A 17,583-nucleotide genomic window follows, 5' to 3' on the forward strand; every position below is an offset into this window, starting at 1 on the left:
CGATACAACATATACAGTATACATGAGAGAGTAAGATATGGTTATACCTACAATAGGGTACAGTATAGTATTAATAACATTAATAATAACAGATGATAATTACACTACAACATTCATTCTGGCGCATGAGTTCCTCGCGTCATTAGTCAAAGTTGTCATTCTTCAAATAAACACAGCGGCATCAGACAATCGCCAGACGTTGTCAAGACATAAGTTGCTGAAAGTGAAGCCAGAAGAAGCAGGGTCAACTGTAGTTATTATTAAAGTGGCTTGTCATTAATCACATTTTGCTGTCTACTGTAGCTGGGGAATGTACAAAGTCAAGGACAGATGTCTGGGGTTCCATCCACCCAAAAGATAAGGATGTTCAGTTAGAGAATCAAGATGTGGTGGTGCAGGAGGCCTACACTCTGAGTAGCCATAGAGACCCTGACTGTGTGCAGGATGGTGTGAAAAGTAGGCCCGTTGGGGACCACTCTCTCTCAAGGTCAAAAGTCTCGATACAGAGCTTTGGTCAAGGTAGGTCTCTCAAGGTCTCTGGGACAGAATATTGCTTTATGGACTATGATCAGTCACTTCTAGTAGATGACCAAAATATTACCTCAATTGCTGAAAGAAATTCCTCATGAACATTTTATGGTATCTTAAAATGTTCATGCTCGTTGTGTTTATTTAATGATTATATCTCTATATACTAGTGCTGGATAACGATTCGAGTGCATTCGGTTTTTCGATAGTTATTCTCTCTCGGTTCATCGATTCAGAAGGAGAAGACAACTGCGTATGAACCGAATTTTACCTCACGATTCGATTCAGTGTTTGCGCATGCCCACGCAGCAGCTTCCTAAACAAAGTTTCGTGTGAGCATCGATCGGTCAGCAAATGTGTTTAGAGTTTTTTTTCATCCAAATTGTGGCAATAGTCTTGACTCTTGCCAAATTAACTCATATGAGGTTTTGTAGTTAAGAGACTCATTTTTGTAATATCTTATTATGGTATTAATCTTCATTGACTGTATTTGTCTTGAGCATATTGTAATTTTTTTATTTATATTTATTCAATTGTTTTTAAATTAATTAATTTGATGTTGATTCATTAAATTTTAAAGAGGATAACATTTTTCAAATCGTATTGGTTAATTAATATTATTATAATTGAAAATGACACCATTACTTGAACATTTTTTGCAAATATTAATTATCAGTTTACTATTTATTAATAAATATACAAATCTCGGTTCGATGCGGTTCATAATGCCCATATGAGTAAACCGAAGTAATAAATGAAGATTCGGTTTCATTCGGTTTTCATGAGAAAACAACTCTGAAATTGAATGCAAAGTGCAGGTAGGCATCGAACAGCTCTACTATATACTGTCAAACCTCTATTTGAGTGCCACCTTTATTTGAGCGCCATCGCTAATAGAACACCAATTTTACATTAACTAGAAATTCCACTGTCATACAGCCCACGACCAAAGTGATATTGGAAAAAAGAAAGGGTACTGATGGTTGAGAAATGCAATATTAGCAGTCAAATAGGATAACTGCAATGGTAGCTGTAATGTACTGGGTGTTATTATATACAACAAATAGCAATAATGAAAGGAAAAGATTGTATGTTTATATCTCTCTACCTGCAAAAAAAGAAATGCAATATTGGCCAATATTAGAAGTAAAATGCACTGATATTATTAGAATAACCAATATTATTTATATAATAATAATAAAAAACCAATGCACAATTTTGTTTACATTTCAAAACGGCATAGCTAACAATATCACGAAGTTGTGATATTTATATAGATTTTTAGAAAATCTGTACTACGTAGTCATTGTCCTGTAGTCATCCAAACTTATAATTAATTATTGCAATAGTCTCATTAGCACCGTTAGAAAAATATCATCGTCATGCCTTTATTTACGCTGCGTTAGATTTTTAGAAAGTCTGTACTACGTAGTCATTGTTCTGTAGTCATCCAAACTTATAATTAATTATTGTAATAATTTCATAAGAAACGTTAAAAAATATCATCGTCATTTGCTTTACTTATACTGCGTTGGACATCAGTTAGAACCGTTAGAAAAAATATCATCGTCATGCCTTTACTTACACTGCGTTAGATTTTTAGAAAGTCTGTACTATGAAGTCATTGTTCTGTAGTCATCCAAACTTATAATTAATTATTGTAATAATCTCATAAGAAACGTTAAAAAATATCATCGTCATTTGCTTTACTTATACTGCGTTGGACATCAGTTAGAACCGTTCAAAAAAAATATCATCGTCATGCCTTTACTTACACTGCGTTAGATTTTTAGAAAGTCTATACTACGAAGTCATTGTTCTGTAGTCATCCAAACTTATAATTAATTATTGTAATAATCTCATAAAAAACGTTAAAAAATATCATCGTCATTTGCTTTACTTATACTGCGTTGGACATCAGTTAGAATGGGAAAGTATTCAAATGTGTCGGCAAATGAAAATGAAAAAATTGAAATCGGCAAAAATGAAACGATTTCTGTACTCATATGTTAATTGCCAAACCTTCGGCAATTCGACAATGCTATAGACTGGTAAAAAGCGCATGTTATTTTTTCGTAAAATGCGCAAGACTTCATCGTTCTATTATCTGTCGCTCGGCGTTTCAATTTCCCATCTTAACTTTTATTAATCCGAGCTTTTCAAGCTTTTTGTGGCAATTTTCGTTCAAATTAATCTGTCTATTTGTGTAGAATCCGATCAGATGGGTAAGTTTTAAGATATTATCGTAGGTTTACAAAGACTTGGTAACATATTCAAATAGGTTTAAATGTGTTTTGTATCGTTTTTATACTTTAACGACTTTAAATTCCGATGCTTAAATTTTTTGATGAAATTTCTTGACGAGGGTTCGTCTCATTGTTGATGAATAATTTTCGTAAGTTGTGTGCACATGCATTTATCATAAAAACTCCCACACTTCTGCTCCGCTCGTGTGGTCGTGGGATTATCTCTTGTCTTCATGAACCCATTCATAATAGTAAGTGATCAGTAAAAAGTGCTCCTCAAAATAGTACTAATAATGACTAGATTACATCAACAACAATTAATTCTTTTGTCGTTGCTGTAATGGCCGGGCGGTTGTTGTCAAAGTTGCCATGATTTTAGTGACAGTGTGCCTGAGAAGATCGATCGTCAAAATTATTGTAGCTATACTTTGATTCAAAGTCATTAATTAAGGTATAAATCTGACCCATCGTCTATAGCTTGGTCCATTAGGTGGTGTACAGCCTGACCTGAAGACTTTACAATGTTTGGATAAAATAAATTTGTAATAATATCTAATGGTTATTATTTTTATCTATATATATATATATAAATCCTTGTGTTTGTCATCCGGATGTCCAGTTACAGCAATAAAGTTATGCATATGTGCTTTGGTTATAAAATTTTATCGTTTAAGTGTATATCTGGAAATTTTAGAATAGCCCGTTCTCATTTTTATGTAGCGCTGAAAATTAGTGCTTAGCTTTTGAAATTTTTATGAAATGATTTTGTTTTGGTATGATTTCCTCTGATTTTGTTATCTTTAGATGAGAAGTTATCCGTTGATTGAATGTTTTGTACTTAGCTGTTTAGTGCTGCTAGTAGCGTTCGCTCTTTTCTGTTCTCATGGGCATTTTTATTTTGAGACCATATTGGACAAAGAGGTGATAGTTTTGGCATCTTAATATTATAGTAATTATTAAAATATTTTGCCAACATTTCTGACAAACTTTGATTACTCCAGATTATCCATTGAGTCATCATTTTTGTAGACACGGAATCATTACTAGATGGAAGCACCTGCACTGCTGACCTCCTTACTGGTGCCATGAGTGATACAACGTCTGTTAATACTAACATTCTGCTAGCTGGATGCCAGACCGCCCAGTCTGCATCTCCACCTCATCCAGACCTCCCTGAGTTTTCTGCTGCTCTTACAAATCCTAGCGCTTTGCTGCATCCAGCCACCTCTGAGCCTTTCATATCAGCTGACTGCCCTAAAGGCACTGTTAGATTTTCCCTTGATAAAGAGAAATGTGACGAGTCTGTGGCAGTGAGCAAAGAGGGGAATGATTTGACTGTATCCATGGACAGTCTTCAACAGCCATCGGTTGCACCTTCCATAGCAAGCAAAGGTAAAAGTAGGTTTTCGTTTTTATCCTGAAAAAGCTTTTATTCCTTCAACCAATCTTGGTGTACTGATACAGTACTACACCTTAGTGTACTGATTCAGTGCCTCTCCTTAGTGTACTGATTTAGTGCCTCACCTTAGTGTACTGATTCTATCAGTATCAAAAACTTGGCTCAGGCATAACATCCTTATGCTGTGTTCTGGTGGGCACGTATTCCTCGACAAATCTGAAAGCCTGAAGCTAGTGTTAGGGTTGTAAGCTGTACTCTATCAAAAACTGTATCGTAGTAAACAGAGAATATTTAGATAGAAAACAACATGTTTATGTCTTCTAGTGATTGTGGAGTTCCTAAGAAGTTTTGATCTGATAGTATGTGATGTACTTTTGAATATTTTAATTAGTTGGAGGTAAGATATGTATTCATAAAACAGCAGTCTATGCATAGTTCTATGTTATCATTTTTTTTTAAACTTATCTCATGCAATTTTACTATAATAAGGACTTTGGTCTGTCTGTCTGTCTGACAACCACACTTAGAGGTTGGGGAAAAGATGGCGTCATATGTGAGTCTAACTTATTCGTGGCATGTAGTTTAGTAGACTGAGACCGTAACACCTATGCCAAGCGATTGCCTTCCGACGCATTGGAATATTTGTACCATTAGTGCATAAACCTGATTGTCTCTCACCGAGCACCGGACTACCAGAGTACTATTATTAATAATGCTACAGCCACAAAAGCTTGTCTCCGAGCTAACAACTTTTCAGCTTTAGGGTTAGTAATTTATATGTCAAATTTCAATGTAGAGTTTGAATCGGATGATACCGATGAACTGCTGGCTGCCAAGGCTATAGACACGCAGGCGGAATTCATGCAGCAAGAGAGGTAACTCTTATCTATTCTAATTGTTTTCAACATAATAATATTATTCGTTTATTTTTCGCTAGTATCGGCAGCATGTCTTTAAATATGATATTTGTATGATAGTTCAGTTTAGGTGACAGGAAACTGGATATGTTTAGTTTCATTTGCTGATCATTAATAAACTGATATGACCTTTGTGGTCAATGATATAAGGCCTAGCCTTAGGCCTTAGCCTTTGTTTGCTATGTGCAGTGAACTAACTTTTCTGACTAGCTGTTTAAGTCAAATGGGCAGATGTTACTAAAACATAGGATATAATCCAACATATAGAGGTGAAGCACGATGGAGTCATGTTGGACAGGCTGATTGTTTTAGTTTATCTATACAAGATATGAGCGAAAGCAATCTTTCATCATTGTAGTCAAGTTAGGCTGCCCTTTTCTATCATAGTGTTTCATATTTCACGACTCACCGCTTTTTAATCACCTCCAGAATTTCTCTTTCAACTTCCTCAAAGTGTATATTAATAAATTCACCAAAGTTTTTTATATCAGCTCAAAGCTTTGAAAACTATCAGTAATGCTTTTTTCCTAGACATGGATATGACATTTTATAGTTGTTTTAATAGATGCGTCTATCGGTATGCGTTGATACTCACTGTACTGGGATACGTCCATGTTTTAATACTCACTTTACTCTTGAGTACATCTATGTGTTTATACTCACTATACTTGAGTACATCTATGTGTTTCTAACCACTCACTATTGTTTGGATATATCTATGTGTTGCCCTCCTTCACTAGACGTAAACACACAAATGCAATGGCTAAGGAACTCGTTGATGGAATTCTATTGGAAAGTCTTGTGACTGTGTCTGTGGGGTCAGCAATTAACATTGCTTTGGCTGATGCTGCAGAAGACGGCTATTACAGTGAGGGAACAACTTCTTCTGAAAGAAGGTGTAGTTTTGTAAAAGGCAGCGTTGTAGTTTGAATTTTCATTGTGGTTGGTCTAGCTGGTGCTAATATAGAAGTAGTCAGCAAGAGTGGTTTGTCACCCATTAGTTGTCATAACTGTTCCGGCATCAATAGAAAATGTATAAAGTAAGCGTTTGCTAGCTTCTGCCGGGGCTAATTTATAGTTGAATACCATGAACTATTACTCCTGACAATATATTGTAATTTTCAAAAGAATATTTTTAATTTTCCAAAAGGTTTTTTTGTATTTCAAAAGAGATAAGGTGTACACGTAAACTTAGTATTTTCAAGTCATCGTATAATGTTTGTTTTTGCGTTCACGACGCCTCATGGCAATATCTTTTCATTTATTTATTTTTGTGATAGCATATTTAAAACACTTTTAAAAAAGTTCTGGAATGTCAAATAATAGTATATAATAATATTAATACTAAATAATGAATTTAAACTGGTCCTGAAAGAGTTTTAGGGGAGAGTTTAAGCGCATTGTACAGAAGTAGACAAGTCTTGATTATTACACACTTCCAGAGAACTTTTCGTTTTGTTTATGGGAGACGGGTTAACATGACAATTTTCTAACGGAAATTATAGTCGTATTCTATTCACCAATTATTTGTACAAAAACAGACAACTCTATTCTAAAACTGTTTATACCTTTCTCAGGAAGGTTGTCAATGTTTGTACATTTTTCTTGTTAGAGATAACTCCTGGGTCTCAACGCATGCAAGTTCATGTCTTAAGAATTTTTTTATAATTTACCTTTGAGTAAACAGTAACATTTCTCAACCATCAGTACCCTTTTTTTTTCCAATATCTCTTTGGTCGTGGGCTGTATGACAGTGGAATTCCTAGTATATTTCAATTGCTATTTATTAAACTAGCAGTTGGTTTAGTTAGCTGTTCTTTGATAGAGTATGCAAACCTCCTTTTGTAATCATCCAATCATAGAGTATACAAGCCCTGTTCTGTAACAATCTAATCATAGAGTATAGAAACCCTGTTCTGTAATCATCTAATAATAGAGTATACAAACCTCCTTCAGTAACCATCTAATCACAGAGTATATAAACTCTGTTCTGTAACGATCTAATAAGCTTTTAATTTTAAAATAATTCAAATATAAGTTCTTTTATTATATAACCTTCGCTAGATAAAAGAAATACCATTCTTGACTTCTAACTGTCTGTTGTGTTAACTGTAGAGTTGTGTCTCTACACATTGTCTCGCATTTCTCTTTCCTATTGGTCCAGTTGAATTAACCAAGCACTTAGTCAACCATTCCAAATATTATTTATCATTTAGCTTTTCACAACTTTTGCTGACATGTTGCGCTATTCTAATAACTGCTTTTCCTTTCAGTGCAAAGAAACGGTATGCCCTGCACATTTTATCCGCTTTTATCTGTTTCAGTCTCCACCTTCCCCTTTTTTTAATTGTTCTTTTAACATTTGGGTCTTACACTCTCACTTACTGGCTGATAACCACCACTGATTGGATGATAGCCTTTTTTAGCTTTTGATGATTGGCTGCTAGTCTCCTCCACTCTTGCTCACTCGCTCAAAATTAAACATTTTATTTTCCTGCTTCCACAGCATGTCAGTTTGTCACAAGTTTGCTCTTTTTCTGATTGTATTGTTTTAGCCACCTGCGTTTCATGTGTGAGCCCCTTTTTGCTGACATTCCAATGTGGAGATGTTACGTACCTGTCTCGCTGTAGATAGTACATAATTACACAGAAACGTTTTCTAACGTATTTGGTATTGAATTTTTGGTGCGTTTTTGGCAAAATTCCATGATGACATAGCTGGACTTTTTGAAAAAGTTCCATAATGGCATAACTCATATTTTGATGTGTTTATTTAAGTTTTGGTTCAAAGCAAATTAATATCGTTGTGCTTGTTCATTACAGCTTCCATGAGCTGGTTGGTGTAAGCTCTCAGATATTCCTACCAGATGGAACTCCTTTAAATGAAAACCCTCTCAAATTCAACGACCCCCCTCAGTCTTTACTTGGCTCCAAGTCTAATACGGTAGGTTATTTCTCTCTTACACGTTTGTCATCAACACGTGTAATACTTGAGCCATTATATACTGGTTGCTGATGAAAAAATTCAGTATTGCTGGATATTTAATTGTGGAAAACTGGTAGCAGGTAAAATTACACAACGTACTATGAAGTTTGATCCTGTTTGAAATTGGTTTATTAAGCTTGTATTTATTAAAAAATTTTACCCATAGACTGTCTTCAACTATGCAGATAAATATTCCAGTTTTATGTTTAGTTGATCCAAGAGCTGCTTCATAATATTATGTTAAAATTTCCATATTATTTTGCAAATATTCTTTTAACCCACAGGTAGAACAACATTTCTGTCATGATATGCAACTACACACAATAGACATAGCTTTGATTTCATCGTTGTTAAGGAGGTCATTTTGTTATAAAAAATATCATTGCTTAATGCATGGATTTGTTTGTATTTTCATCCTATCGGAAAGTTCACTATAATAGCATTCAAATGTTTTATGTGAAAAGTTTCATCGCGATAAACGTTCGCTTTATTTGCTTGCCTCCGCATGACTTGGGCGACAAATTTTTATATCATGGCGGCTGCCAGACAAATCTGAGAGCGATTATCTAGAGTAACTACATGTACAAGTTTTCCCAGTGCTTAAACATACCCAATGAAAAAAGAAAAATGTGTGCAAATTAGGCTAAATCGAGGAAACTGGGCCAAAGATACCAAAGAAACAGAATCTCAACCCGGTGTCCTGATTGTGGTATGGGATTCTGCAAGGAAGAATGTTTCCGTAGAAGAATGTTTCACCCGTAGGAGGCAGAAGGAGCTTAAAAGATGTACATGCGGAAGCTTTGAGAATACACTTAGTTATGAAGGATCAAAAATAGACAAAGCTGAAAGCTTCTTCTCCGCAGTGACCAGTGCTTTACACTAAAGCAATTTGTTTATCTATTCATAACAATTATACACTATCAGAATCGGTTTGTCGAAATCAATATGTTTCTTTAATACTTAGTTGATCCAAGAGCTGTTTCATAATATTATGTTAAAATTTCCATATTTTTGTGCAAATATTCTTGTAACCCTTTTACAGGTAGAACAACGTTTTTGTCGTGTTATGCAACTACACACGATAGACATAGCTTTGATTTCATCATTGTTAAGAGTGTCGTTTTGTTATCAAAAATAACAAAACGACCCAATTACCTCTAAAGCATCACTTCCTTGAAAGTGTATGAAAAAATTATGTACCAAAATTGGTTTCTGTGTATTTCATTGAGTACTACAAGCTTTAAGTTTGAAAAATGGCATTCAGCTCAAAAGGAATTGCGCTATTTTAAGCGCTTTCACAGCCGATGGAAAGTCTGTAATACGGTCTAGGATGAGAGCACTTGCTGGTGTATACAAGATTCGGTTTCAGAGTATTGAAATGATGGTAAGTAGAGATGTGTATGACTGTGATACAGGTGCTAGATCACGGTATGAATATCTTACAGAGTAAGCACAACCTAGAAGCACCTGATGAGTTACTTCTGCTCAGATCGGAAGAAGTAATTCTCAATGGTACAGAGGTGAAGGTCATATCTGTGCCTTGGGATACTGGAGTTGCTTCCTCTCTCAAACCGGGTAAGTGACATTAATTTGGTGATCCTAATTGGGGTTTATCTTATTCAAATTAGGGTTGATACAGAATACATAGATTGTTGAGTGATATGAGATGGGTAATGTCAATAACTAACATGCCATGCTTTTGAAAACTTGGTAATACAGGCATTTGGTTGGATCGTTTGGCTCATTTTGTGATATCTAGCAATTGGGATTTCTTATGTCAACCTAACGATCATATGGCCACTTCTTTCTTAATTGCCTCATCCTTGGTGCAACCATATTGTTGACTTAGAATGAATATGCAGCCGGTACTATAATGTGACCCACAACTGCTTCATCATCTGCTAGCTCAAAGCGACCATGTTATATTCAACAGCCGCCAGCAGCATTACTGAAAACCTGAAAGGAAAGTTTATGCGAGGCTCACCACTGGCAGAAAGTGAGGAGACTGAGACAGATTCATCGAAATCAATGGGCAGCTATCACCTTGAGCGACAGCCACCTTCCGAGCATGTCATCGTCGAAGAAGACGTGAAACCACATATGGCACCTGGTAGGACAATTTCTAATGTCAATATCTTTGAGTCTGTAGCTGGTCATTTTTATTGTTTGTAGACACGTTTATGATAAATTAATAGTTTATCATTGGCCATAATATCATTGTTAGACGTCTCAACCTGTCCATAGAGCAGTAGCTAAACTTTACTGAGATATAGCTAAGGCTAACCAGAACGTACACTTTTAATCTCATAGTTTTTATCATTTTTAACTCGGATTGATTTATAAACAATAATCATTCATGTTTTACGGTTTATCGAGACTGCGGCGCCTCACAAAAGGGGAAACTAATAAATTAATATCTAATAGTCACTTTCATTAATCGCAAAAAATTTCCTCTTATTAGATTCATTAGATAATTTTGAGGGCGTTTTGCACTTATACACTTCATCAAATGTAACAGGAGAACAACGATTCCTGCTTTTAAGAGCTTTTAATCACATTTCTACATATTTTGCATCTGCGACACAGCAGAGTAAGACATGGTGAATCTTTTGATACCAAATAACTGTAATGTGAATTTTGTTGCAAGTAAACCTTTAAGCATTACGTCATGACGCAGCGCACACTTTAACGCGGAGTTGTTTTTATTCTCATCCGATTCCTGCCATTACGATGATGCTCGTGAAATGGGTCTCACTAGGCAAGAGTATGAAAAATTTTTATGTATTTTTTATTTTAATTTTTCAATAAATAGTTTTAACCCCTTGAAGTACTGACACAACGGAAGCTGAACCTCGAAGTATCTAGGATTACTGTATATAGATATGCCCAGGGTGTGCTTGGAGACTAGTTCTGTGTTCGAATAAGATGATAGCTGAGTGATTAGAGCAGATGCTTTGGTTTGGTTTGTTTATGAAACTAGCAATTCACACAAAATCAAATGTGTTACTAGTGGAGATGAAGTGAGATACAACTGAGAGCTACAGTGGTTGTAATGCTTTTGTCTTAACCATTCTTAGATTTATCATTTCCTGTAGCCTCCAAAAAACTCTCTTATATTCTCACTCGATGTGATGAATGTGTGAAGTCGGTACTCATACCTCTACACCTGTTAGTCAACATTAACCTGACAAGATTTCTCCTAAATAAATCACTGTATTTCATTATTTTGCGAGCTTGTGCATGTGTATGTGTGCATACAATTGTCCAATTTTACATACAATACAATTTACATACTGTAAATTGCATAACAATCAGTGCAGTTGTATGATTGTATTTTATTGACATTATTTATCCTTAACAGTATTATATCAATATTAACCTTTTTTCATTACTTGTTTTTCACGCAGGCGGGGTGGATGCTACGCCAGCCCTAAAAGACGTACTAGGCGACTCAGCTATTAGCTCAGATTGGACAGAAGATGTCATATGCACATCACCCGGTGCAAAACCTCTCTCCGAGCCCCCCAATGGTAACTGTTTCAATTGGAGCTCTGTTCTAGTTATATAGAATTGGAAATCTAAAATCAACAGTGTGATAGATTTTAGTTTAAAACATTCAATAAAAATTTGAATAATTGGTCGTAATTTGTTATTGTAGAATGTACTATGTTTGAGTCACTAGAGTGTCTCCATGACAACAATTGTAAATCTATCTTTTGTGACTATTGTAGATGAGAGAGTGAAAGGAAGGGATCCATTGCCTTCTGATTCAGGTGAGGACAACTTGATATACTCTTCTTCATCGTCTACTAATATTCCTTCTGTCATTTATAGTACGCTGTCAAAATAATACATATTATGGTAAAAATACACATGCATCTCCCTCTCTCTTGGCACTCCCCAATCTGATTGGTCTTGCTTCTAATTTTTATTTCCATTTGGTTGCAATACAAGTTTCTTTATAGAAAATATTCATATTGTTTTTACGGAAAAGGTTTTTCTCAAGTAAAGTTACTGTAAAAAATACATGTAAACATTTTTTATTGGCTGAAAGAGTTGTTTTTTCAGTACTACAACTACACATAATTTCCCATATAGTTACCCATGATTCAATTACATAATAGCAGTGCTACTGAGTCTATTAGATCCAGTATTTGTTCTATGATTATCTATGCCACCAATGATTTATAGCAAGCAATCATAGATCTACTCAGAGCAACCAAAATAAAGCATTCATAAGAATATCTTTCACATGGTACGCAGTAAGTGTACGTGTTGCTAAAGAGCTGATATGAACACTTGATTGCAATCGATAGGTTCATCCGTAAATATAAAAATATATTATTTTTATATTTAAAAGTTTAATAAAAAGTTAATAATTTAATTTTAAATATTTGAACACATTTGCCAATTGATTAAATAACAATACTTATTTTAAAATGGTTTTTATAACTATCGTAAATGAGGAAAGTGTCATTTCTATTAATGTTATTGGTGACAAATTTGGCTAAATTTTGTAGTTTACTTTAGTGTATTTGTTACAGATATCTTAGCTTGTCAGTTGCAACCTTTTTATTGGTTGCAAATGGTTGAAAAAAAACTTGATAAATTTTTTGTTGTTAAAGATAAATAATACAGTTTTATTAAGGCGGTTTTATAAATTTCACATTTCAACAACAAGTTTGCTTTTAAACATAGAACATTTATCACTATTCTCTTGGGAGTTGCATATCAGGCTAGGCCGTTTTTAAGTGTGTTAGGATTCTGTAAATGGTTTAAAGTACCTATTTTGAAAGAGATATTATTGTTCTTTAGGTCATGGCTCAGAGCATGCTGAGACTCCACCACCGCAGGTAGAAACTGTCGATGGCGGAGCTAATCCTGCAGCACACTCTCTCAGTCTACCTTCGACTGTTGACAACTCGGGTATGTTGCTGCAATTGGTCACATTTATGCTCGCAAGTACTCATGCATTTATTTGAGAGGGTTTAATTGACGATGTCACACTTCCTTCGACCAATCATGTCAAATAATTCTTATTAAGAAGAGAACTAGTCATCAACAAAATACTTCAATTACAGATTATAATATAGACGAAGAAAAAAGCACTTTAGACGTGACAGACATAAAAGGTGACAGGAAGTTGTCTCCCACAATTCTGTGTAAGCTAAAGGATGAGGATGGGCAGGTGTTTACCCCCGTGTATCTGACAGAGAACTCAGATGATATCGACTCAACATTTCTGTCTCCTCGATCTGCTCAATCCAGTAAGTTTAGCTTTCAGCCTTTGCTCATAATTATTCATTTGCATCTGTCTGTCTGTCTCTCTTTATGTCAGTCTATGTGTCTATCCTCATGTTTTCCCGTCTACTTAACTGAATGGCAGACTAACATGTCCAGGGATAGTTGTGACTCGCTGAGTAAATGACCAGTTGTCAGCCTTATCTGTTTATATACAAATAGCATTAGATATTCTTGCATATACACATGCTTTTATCCTTATCTCCATGATTCTTGCTTATGCATTCAACTCTACCAGCAACTGTTTTCAGGTGTTCTTTTTAAGTGTTTTCAAAGCAAGCAGCATTTGTTAGATAATGTGAAGGTGCCTGCCTGAAACAACACTGTAGAATGAGCCTGTTTGTGGCATCTTTAATAGCCTATATACCAAGCATCCCTAAAAGTCATGGCATCACCATGGAGCCGTTAATCCTATACTGTTGTAATCTGGCAGTTTCCACATCATCATTATATCATCCATTGACCTTGAATCCTCGTTGCGTCTCACCTTTGTCATAGACACCCCTACGCTACGTAATACTTCAGAATTTGATTATGTGACAACATTTTGCGTCTAATATAAACTGTTCAAATATGCAATAAAGACATCAAAAACCCTTTTTCTTGTTATCTACCGGTTTACTACCAGAACATGTTACAACATGAACATCTGAGCAAGATAACAATTCACTGTGGGATACACCAGTATTTTAAATTTATATAGTTTTCAATGGTGACTCTCCTTTAGCCTTTATGGGACAGAATAGATATTCATGCTAGCACTGCACAGTTACCAATTGTCAACTTTGATTACCCATCACCTGTTACCACTTGTCAGCCACTGCTACCCTTCAATTGTTGTGAAATATCAACTGCTACTACAAGTAACTTATTATGACATGTCAACTTATACCACTTAAACTGTGGAAACATGTTCGCTATAAATGCCTGTTAACTATTATCATATGTCAACTGCTATGGCATATTACCTGTTAATACTTGTCATCTGTTTTGTTAGTGAGTACTAGCACTTTGACAATAAACTTCGGTTAAGTTTTGCTAACCCTAAAAGCTTTTTTTTATTGTTGACGATGTCTGTAAGTGATCGCTTGTACCAGATGTCTAGTGCAACACCGTGCTTCTATGTATCATTCTATGTGTTGTACTTGAAGGCAACGCTGCCGCGTCGCAGTCTGCAACTGATCTTTTCTAGGCACACCTAACCAGCCGCCATGTTTATTTGTGACAGGCGAGGAAAGCATTATGTTTGTGTTCTTGACTCGCTCATACAGCGCTGATGAAGTCAACAATGCAAGCTCTCGTTTTGCTAAAGATATCAGCATAGAGAAAATATTTGGCTGTGATACACTGTCTACCGATACTCAGGTTAGATGTTTTTCATTGTATTTAATTTGTGCTTGCAGCATCTTCTGCAGAGAGCACTCAGGTATGAAGCTTACCCTTTAGCCGACAATCTCATCCTCTTTCGCTCCTGTTCGCTCGGCAGTTTTTTAGCACCAACTTCTGTTTTCCTTATCTGTAGTCACTGCTGGTCTGTCCGTGTATGTAGTTGACCGTTTCTGGTGAAATAATAGGCTTCCATGAAAGAGAATTACATTAAACCAATTTGTAAAAAGCTTTTGCGTTAGCGAGTTGTATGCATGATTTTATAATAAGCTATACACTGGTAATCCAGTGTGCCGGGAGAGATCGCCGTGTGTAATAACTATGTGCACAATTATTTCATAATACAGCAATCTGGTGGAGTCGTGCTGGTGGTAGTGTTGGCCTTCCAAGCTGAAAATCACAAGTTTGAATACACTTGAAAGCAAACCCTTTTTATAACATATATGCTTGGCTTCGGATGGATAGATGCATGGGCACGACTCGTATTATAGTAAAGATTCTGGCTTAACTCTATGATTATCACTGCTGCTGCATAACGGGTGCGACTAATTACTAATGATGAATGCCTAGATAATTAGGGGAAATTTTGTGACAAACCAAATAATACTGTAGATATTATTTCATCACAAAAATATTTTCCAGTAGTTACAATGTAGTACTAAGTAGTATTTTAACAAATCGTAAAAGATAAGCCTGTTGACTGAAAAATTTTGTTAAAGCATATCTGTTTTTCTTACCTGCTTTCGTTTGGTGTAGCAACCATTGGATGCTCTGCTCACCGCAGTTGTCAATGATTGGTTGCTCTGCTTACCATGGTTGTCAATCATTGGTTGCTTTGCTTACCATGGTTGTTTGGCTTCTCGCTCAGCTGTTGTCGTTTTGTGAGGTTGTGTTGTGGCTTCTGTCGTTGCTTTTTTGTCCTTGTACCTATTCAATTCTTCTGTCTGCGCTGACTATTTAAGCAGTCAATCTTCTGGTGCCTTGCTTTTTCAATTTATTATTTCAACTACAACTTTGATCTGATGTTTTCTCTTTCTGTCTCCTGTTTCCATTGCATGTCGCTCAGTTTCTGTTTGTATATACATTGTTTTGTTGGGCTCGGTGCACGCAACTTACATTTGTTAATTTTATTGTCTATTTCCAAGGTTTTTTTTATACAGGGCCGGTACTCATCTGGATAAGAGCTATTTGCTACAAATATCATTGTCTTTGCGCCAAGTTCTTGATGTAATGTGCTCAATCTTTGCTAACGGTGCTTATAAAACCGTGTGCTTTTTGATAAATGGTGCTGCTTGTTTTGGTAGGCGTAGTGCAGAGCTTGTGGTTATAAACTTACAATGTATAATGTCTTACTAATGGCCAGTACTATTATTACAGCAAACGGAGCCTTCGTTAACCAGGCAAGCCAGCCAATCAGAGCCGAACCTATTCGTTAAACCTGACTCACCCCGGTCGTCTGAATCTCGCACTCATGGGGAGACTAAAGGGGTCCAGGAAGACATCAAGTCTATAGAAAATATAAATAAGGCAGCAGCTCTTGATGTTACTGACCCTGTTTCTTCCGCTGTTGCGGAGGTCAACCAGATTCAACTTGATGCTCTTGAAAAGCCTCAAGAGAACATCACTGTCAGTTCAGAGGACCACCCAAATCTTTATGGCGAGTCAAACAGTGTCAGATTGAATGTTAGTGCTGCTGAGGAAGATGAATTTAGAGTTGCCAACGATGATATGGCTAGCAGCACTAAGGAAACTTCATTCTCGGATGGAGAGTTTTCTCCAAGAGGTTTGGACGAATTAAGTGATAGGAAATGCCTATTGGAAGTACCATCACTGACTTCCTCTATTCATTCAGCAGACATCAGCGAGTCCAACGCAGATGATAATATAGAAACTGTTCATTCATTTTCTTCCGGTGACTCCGCTAGACTGCCACAGAGAGGAGAGTTAAGGTGGATTGAACAGCCAGAAGTTGCTCCTTGTGCTACACTAGACCCAGGTCCTACACTTGTTCTACCAACACATTTATCCGATCAAGAAGAAACACATGATATGCCTCCAGTGGAATCGAAAACATCAGATCTCCTGATCGATTCAAACGCTTCACCAATCATTCTGGATCCTTCTGCTAACTGTCAGAAAGAGATCAACCGCAATACTTCAGGGAGTGAAGCAATTGTGGAGGAAGTCTGCATTAATGAAGTATCTGAATCACCTGCAAGGAGTTTGGAGAGCGAGGAAGTTGATGAAGAAATGTTGGTGGCGGAACAGAGGCAGCAGTCAAGTAGGATGACAGAGATGGAGGCACTTTTATTCGGGGAGACCAAGCCAGAGGATGAAGCGATAGAGAAATATATGCAGTTGGTCAACCAAGTGTCTGGGCCATCTGAGTAAGTGATTTCACTGATAGACTGATGACTTGATATCATTAAATTGTAAACCAGTCGAACACGTTTACTGCACAGTGTTTTATATAAACTCACGGTTTTTCAATAATAATTTCGATTTTATATCACCCATCTAAGTTGCAGGTTCAAGGTCGTTTTCATGTGGTACTTCTTTATTTGGATTCACCACAAAAATAGCAATTAATTTCGCTATCATTCTGTTAACTTACCAAAATGCAGAAAATGTACTTATTGCTAGCAAAGGTCACCGATGATGTGAGAGGTGAAGATGAATTTGCACAAATGTTAGTAGATGCTATTAGAAGGTATGGAGATTTTTATTTCACTTGCGATTGTTTTTTATGTTTGAGGTGATCTGACTGCTGGAGATGGTTCAAGATTAATATCGACAAAACTTGATCGCGATTAAAATGCT

The 17,583-nt window shown here is 36.1% G+C and overlaps 1 protein-coding gene across 1 annotated transcript in view; it reads left to right on the forward strand.

The window, feature by feature from the left end:
* Window positions 1-3,859: 3,859 nt before the first annotated feature.
* The window catches only part of LOC137397384 (uncharacterized), a 47,363-nt gene continuing 33,639 nt past the window's right edge, over window positions 3,860-17,583 (forward strand). Inside the window, exons 1-12 of the mRNA XM_068083675.1 lie at window positions 3,860-4,166; window positions 4,970-5,048; window positions 5,831-5,986; window positions 7,914-8,034; window positions 9,522-9,651; window positions 10,010-10,186; window positions 11,484-11,606; window positions 11,808-11,849; window positions 12,892-13,002; window positions 13,158-13,343; window positions 14,606-14,742; window positions 16,141-17,150. Coding sequence (XP_067939776.1) covers window positions 3,860-4,166; window positions 4,970-5,048; window positions 5,831-5,986; window positions 7,914-8,034; window positions 9,522-9,651; window positions 10,010-10,186; window positions 11,484-11,606; window positions 11,808-11,849; window positions 12,892-13,002; window positions 13,158-13,343; window positions 14,606-14,742; window positions 16,141-17,150 — 2,579 coding nt within the window. The remainder of the gene's footprint in view (window positions 4,167-4,969; window positions 5,049-5,830; window positions 5,987-7,913; window positions 8,035-9,521; window positions 9,652-10,009; window positions 10,187-11,483; window positions 11,607-11,807; window positions 11,850-12,891; window positions 13,003-13,157; window positions 13,344-14,605; window positions 14,743-16,140; window positions 17,151-17,583) is intronic.

Source organism: Watersipora subatra, chromosome 5 (assembly GCF_963576615.1).
Source record: "Watersipora subatra chromosome 5, tzWatSuba1.1, whole genome shotgun sequence".
NCBI lineage: Eukaryota > Metazoa > Bryozoa > Gymnolaemata > Cheilostomatida > Watersiporidae > Watersipora > Watersipora subatra.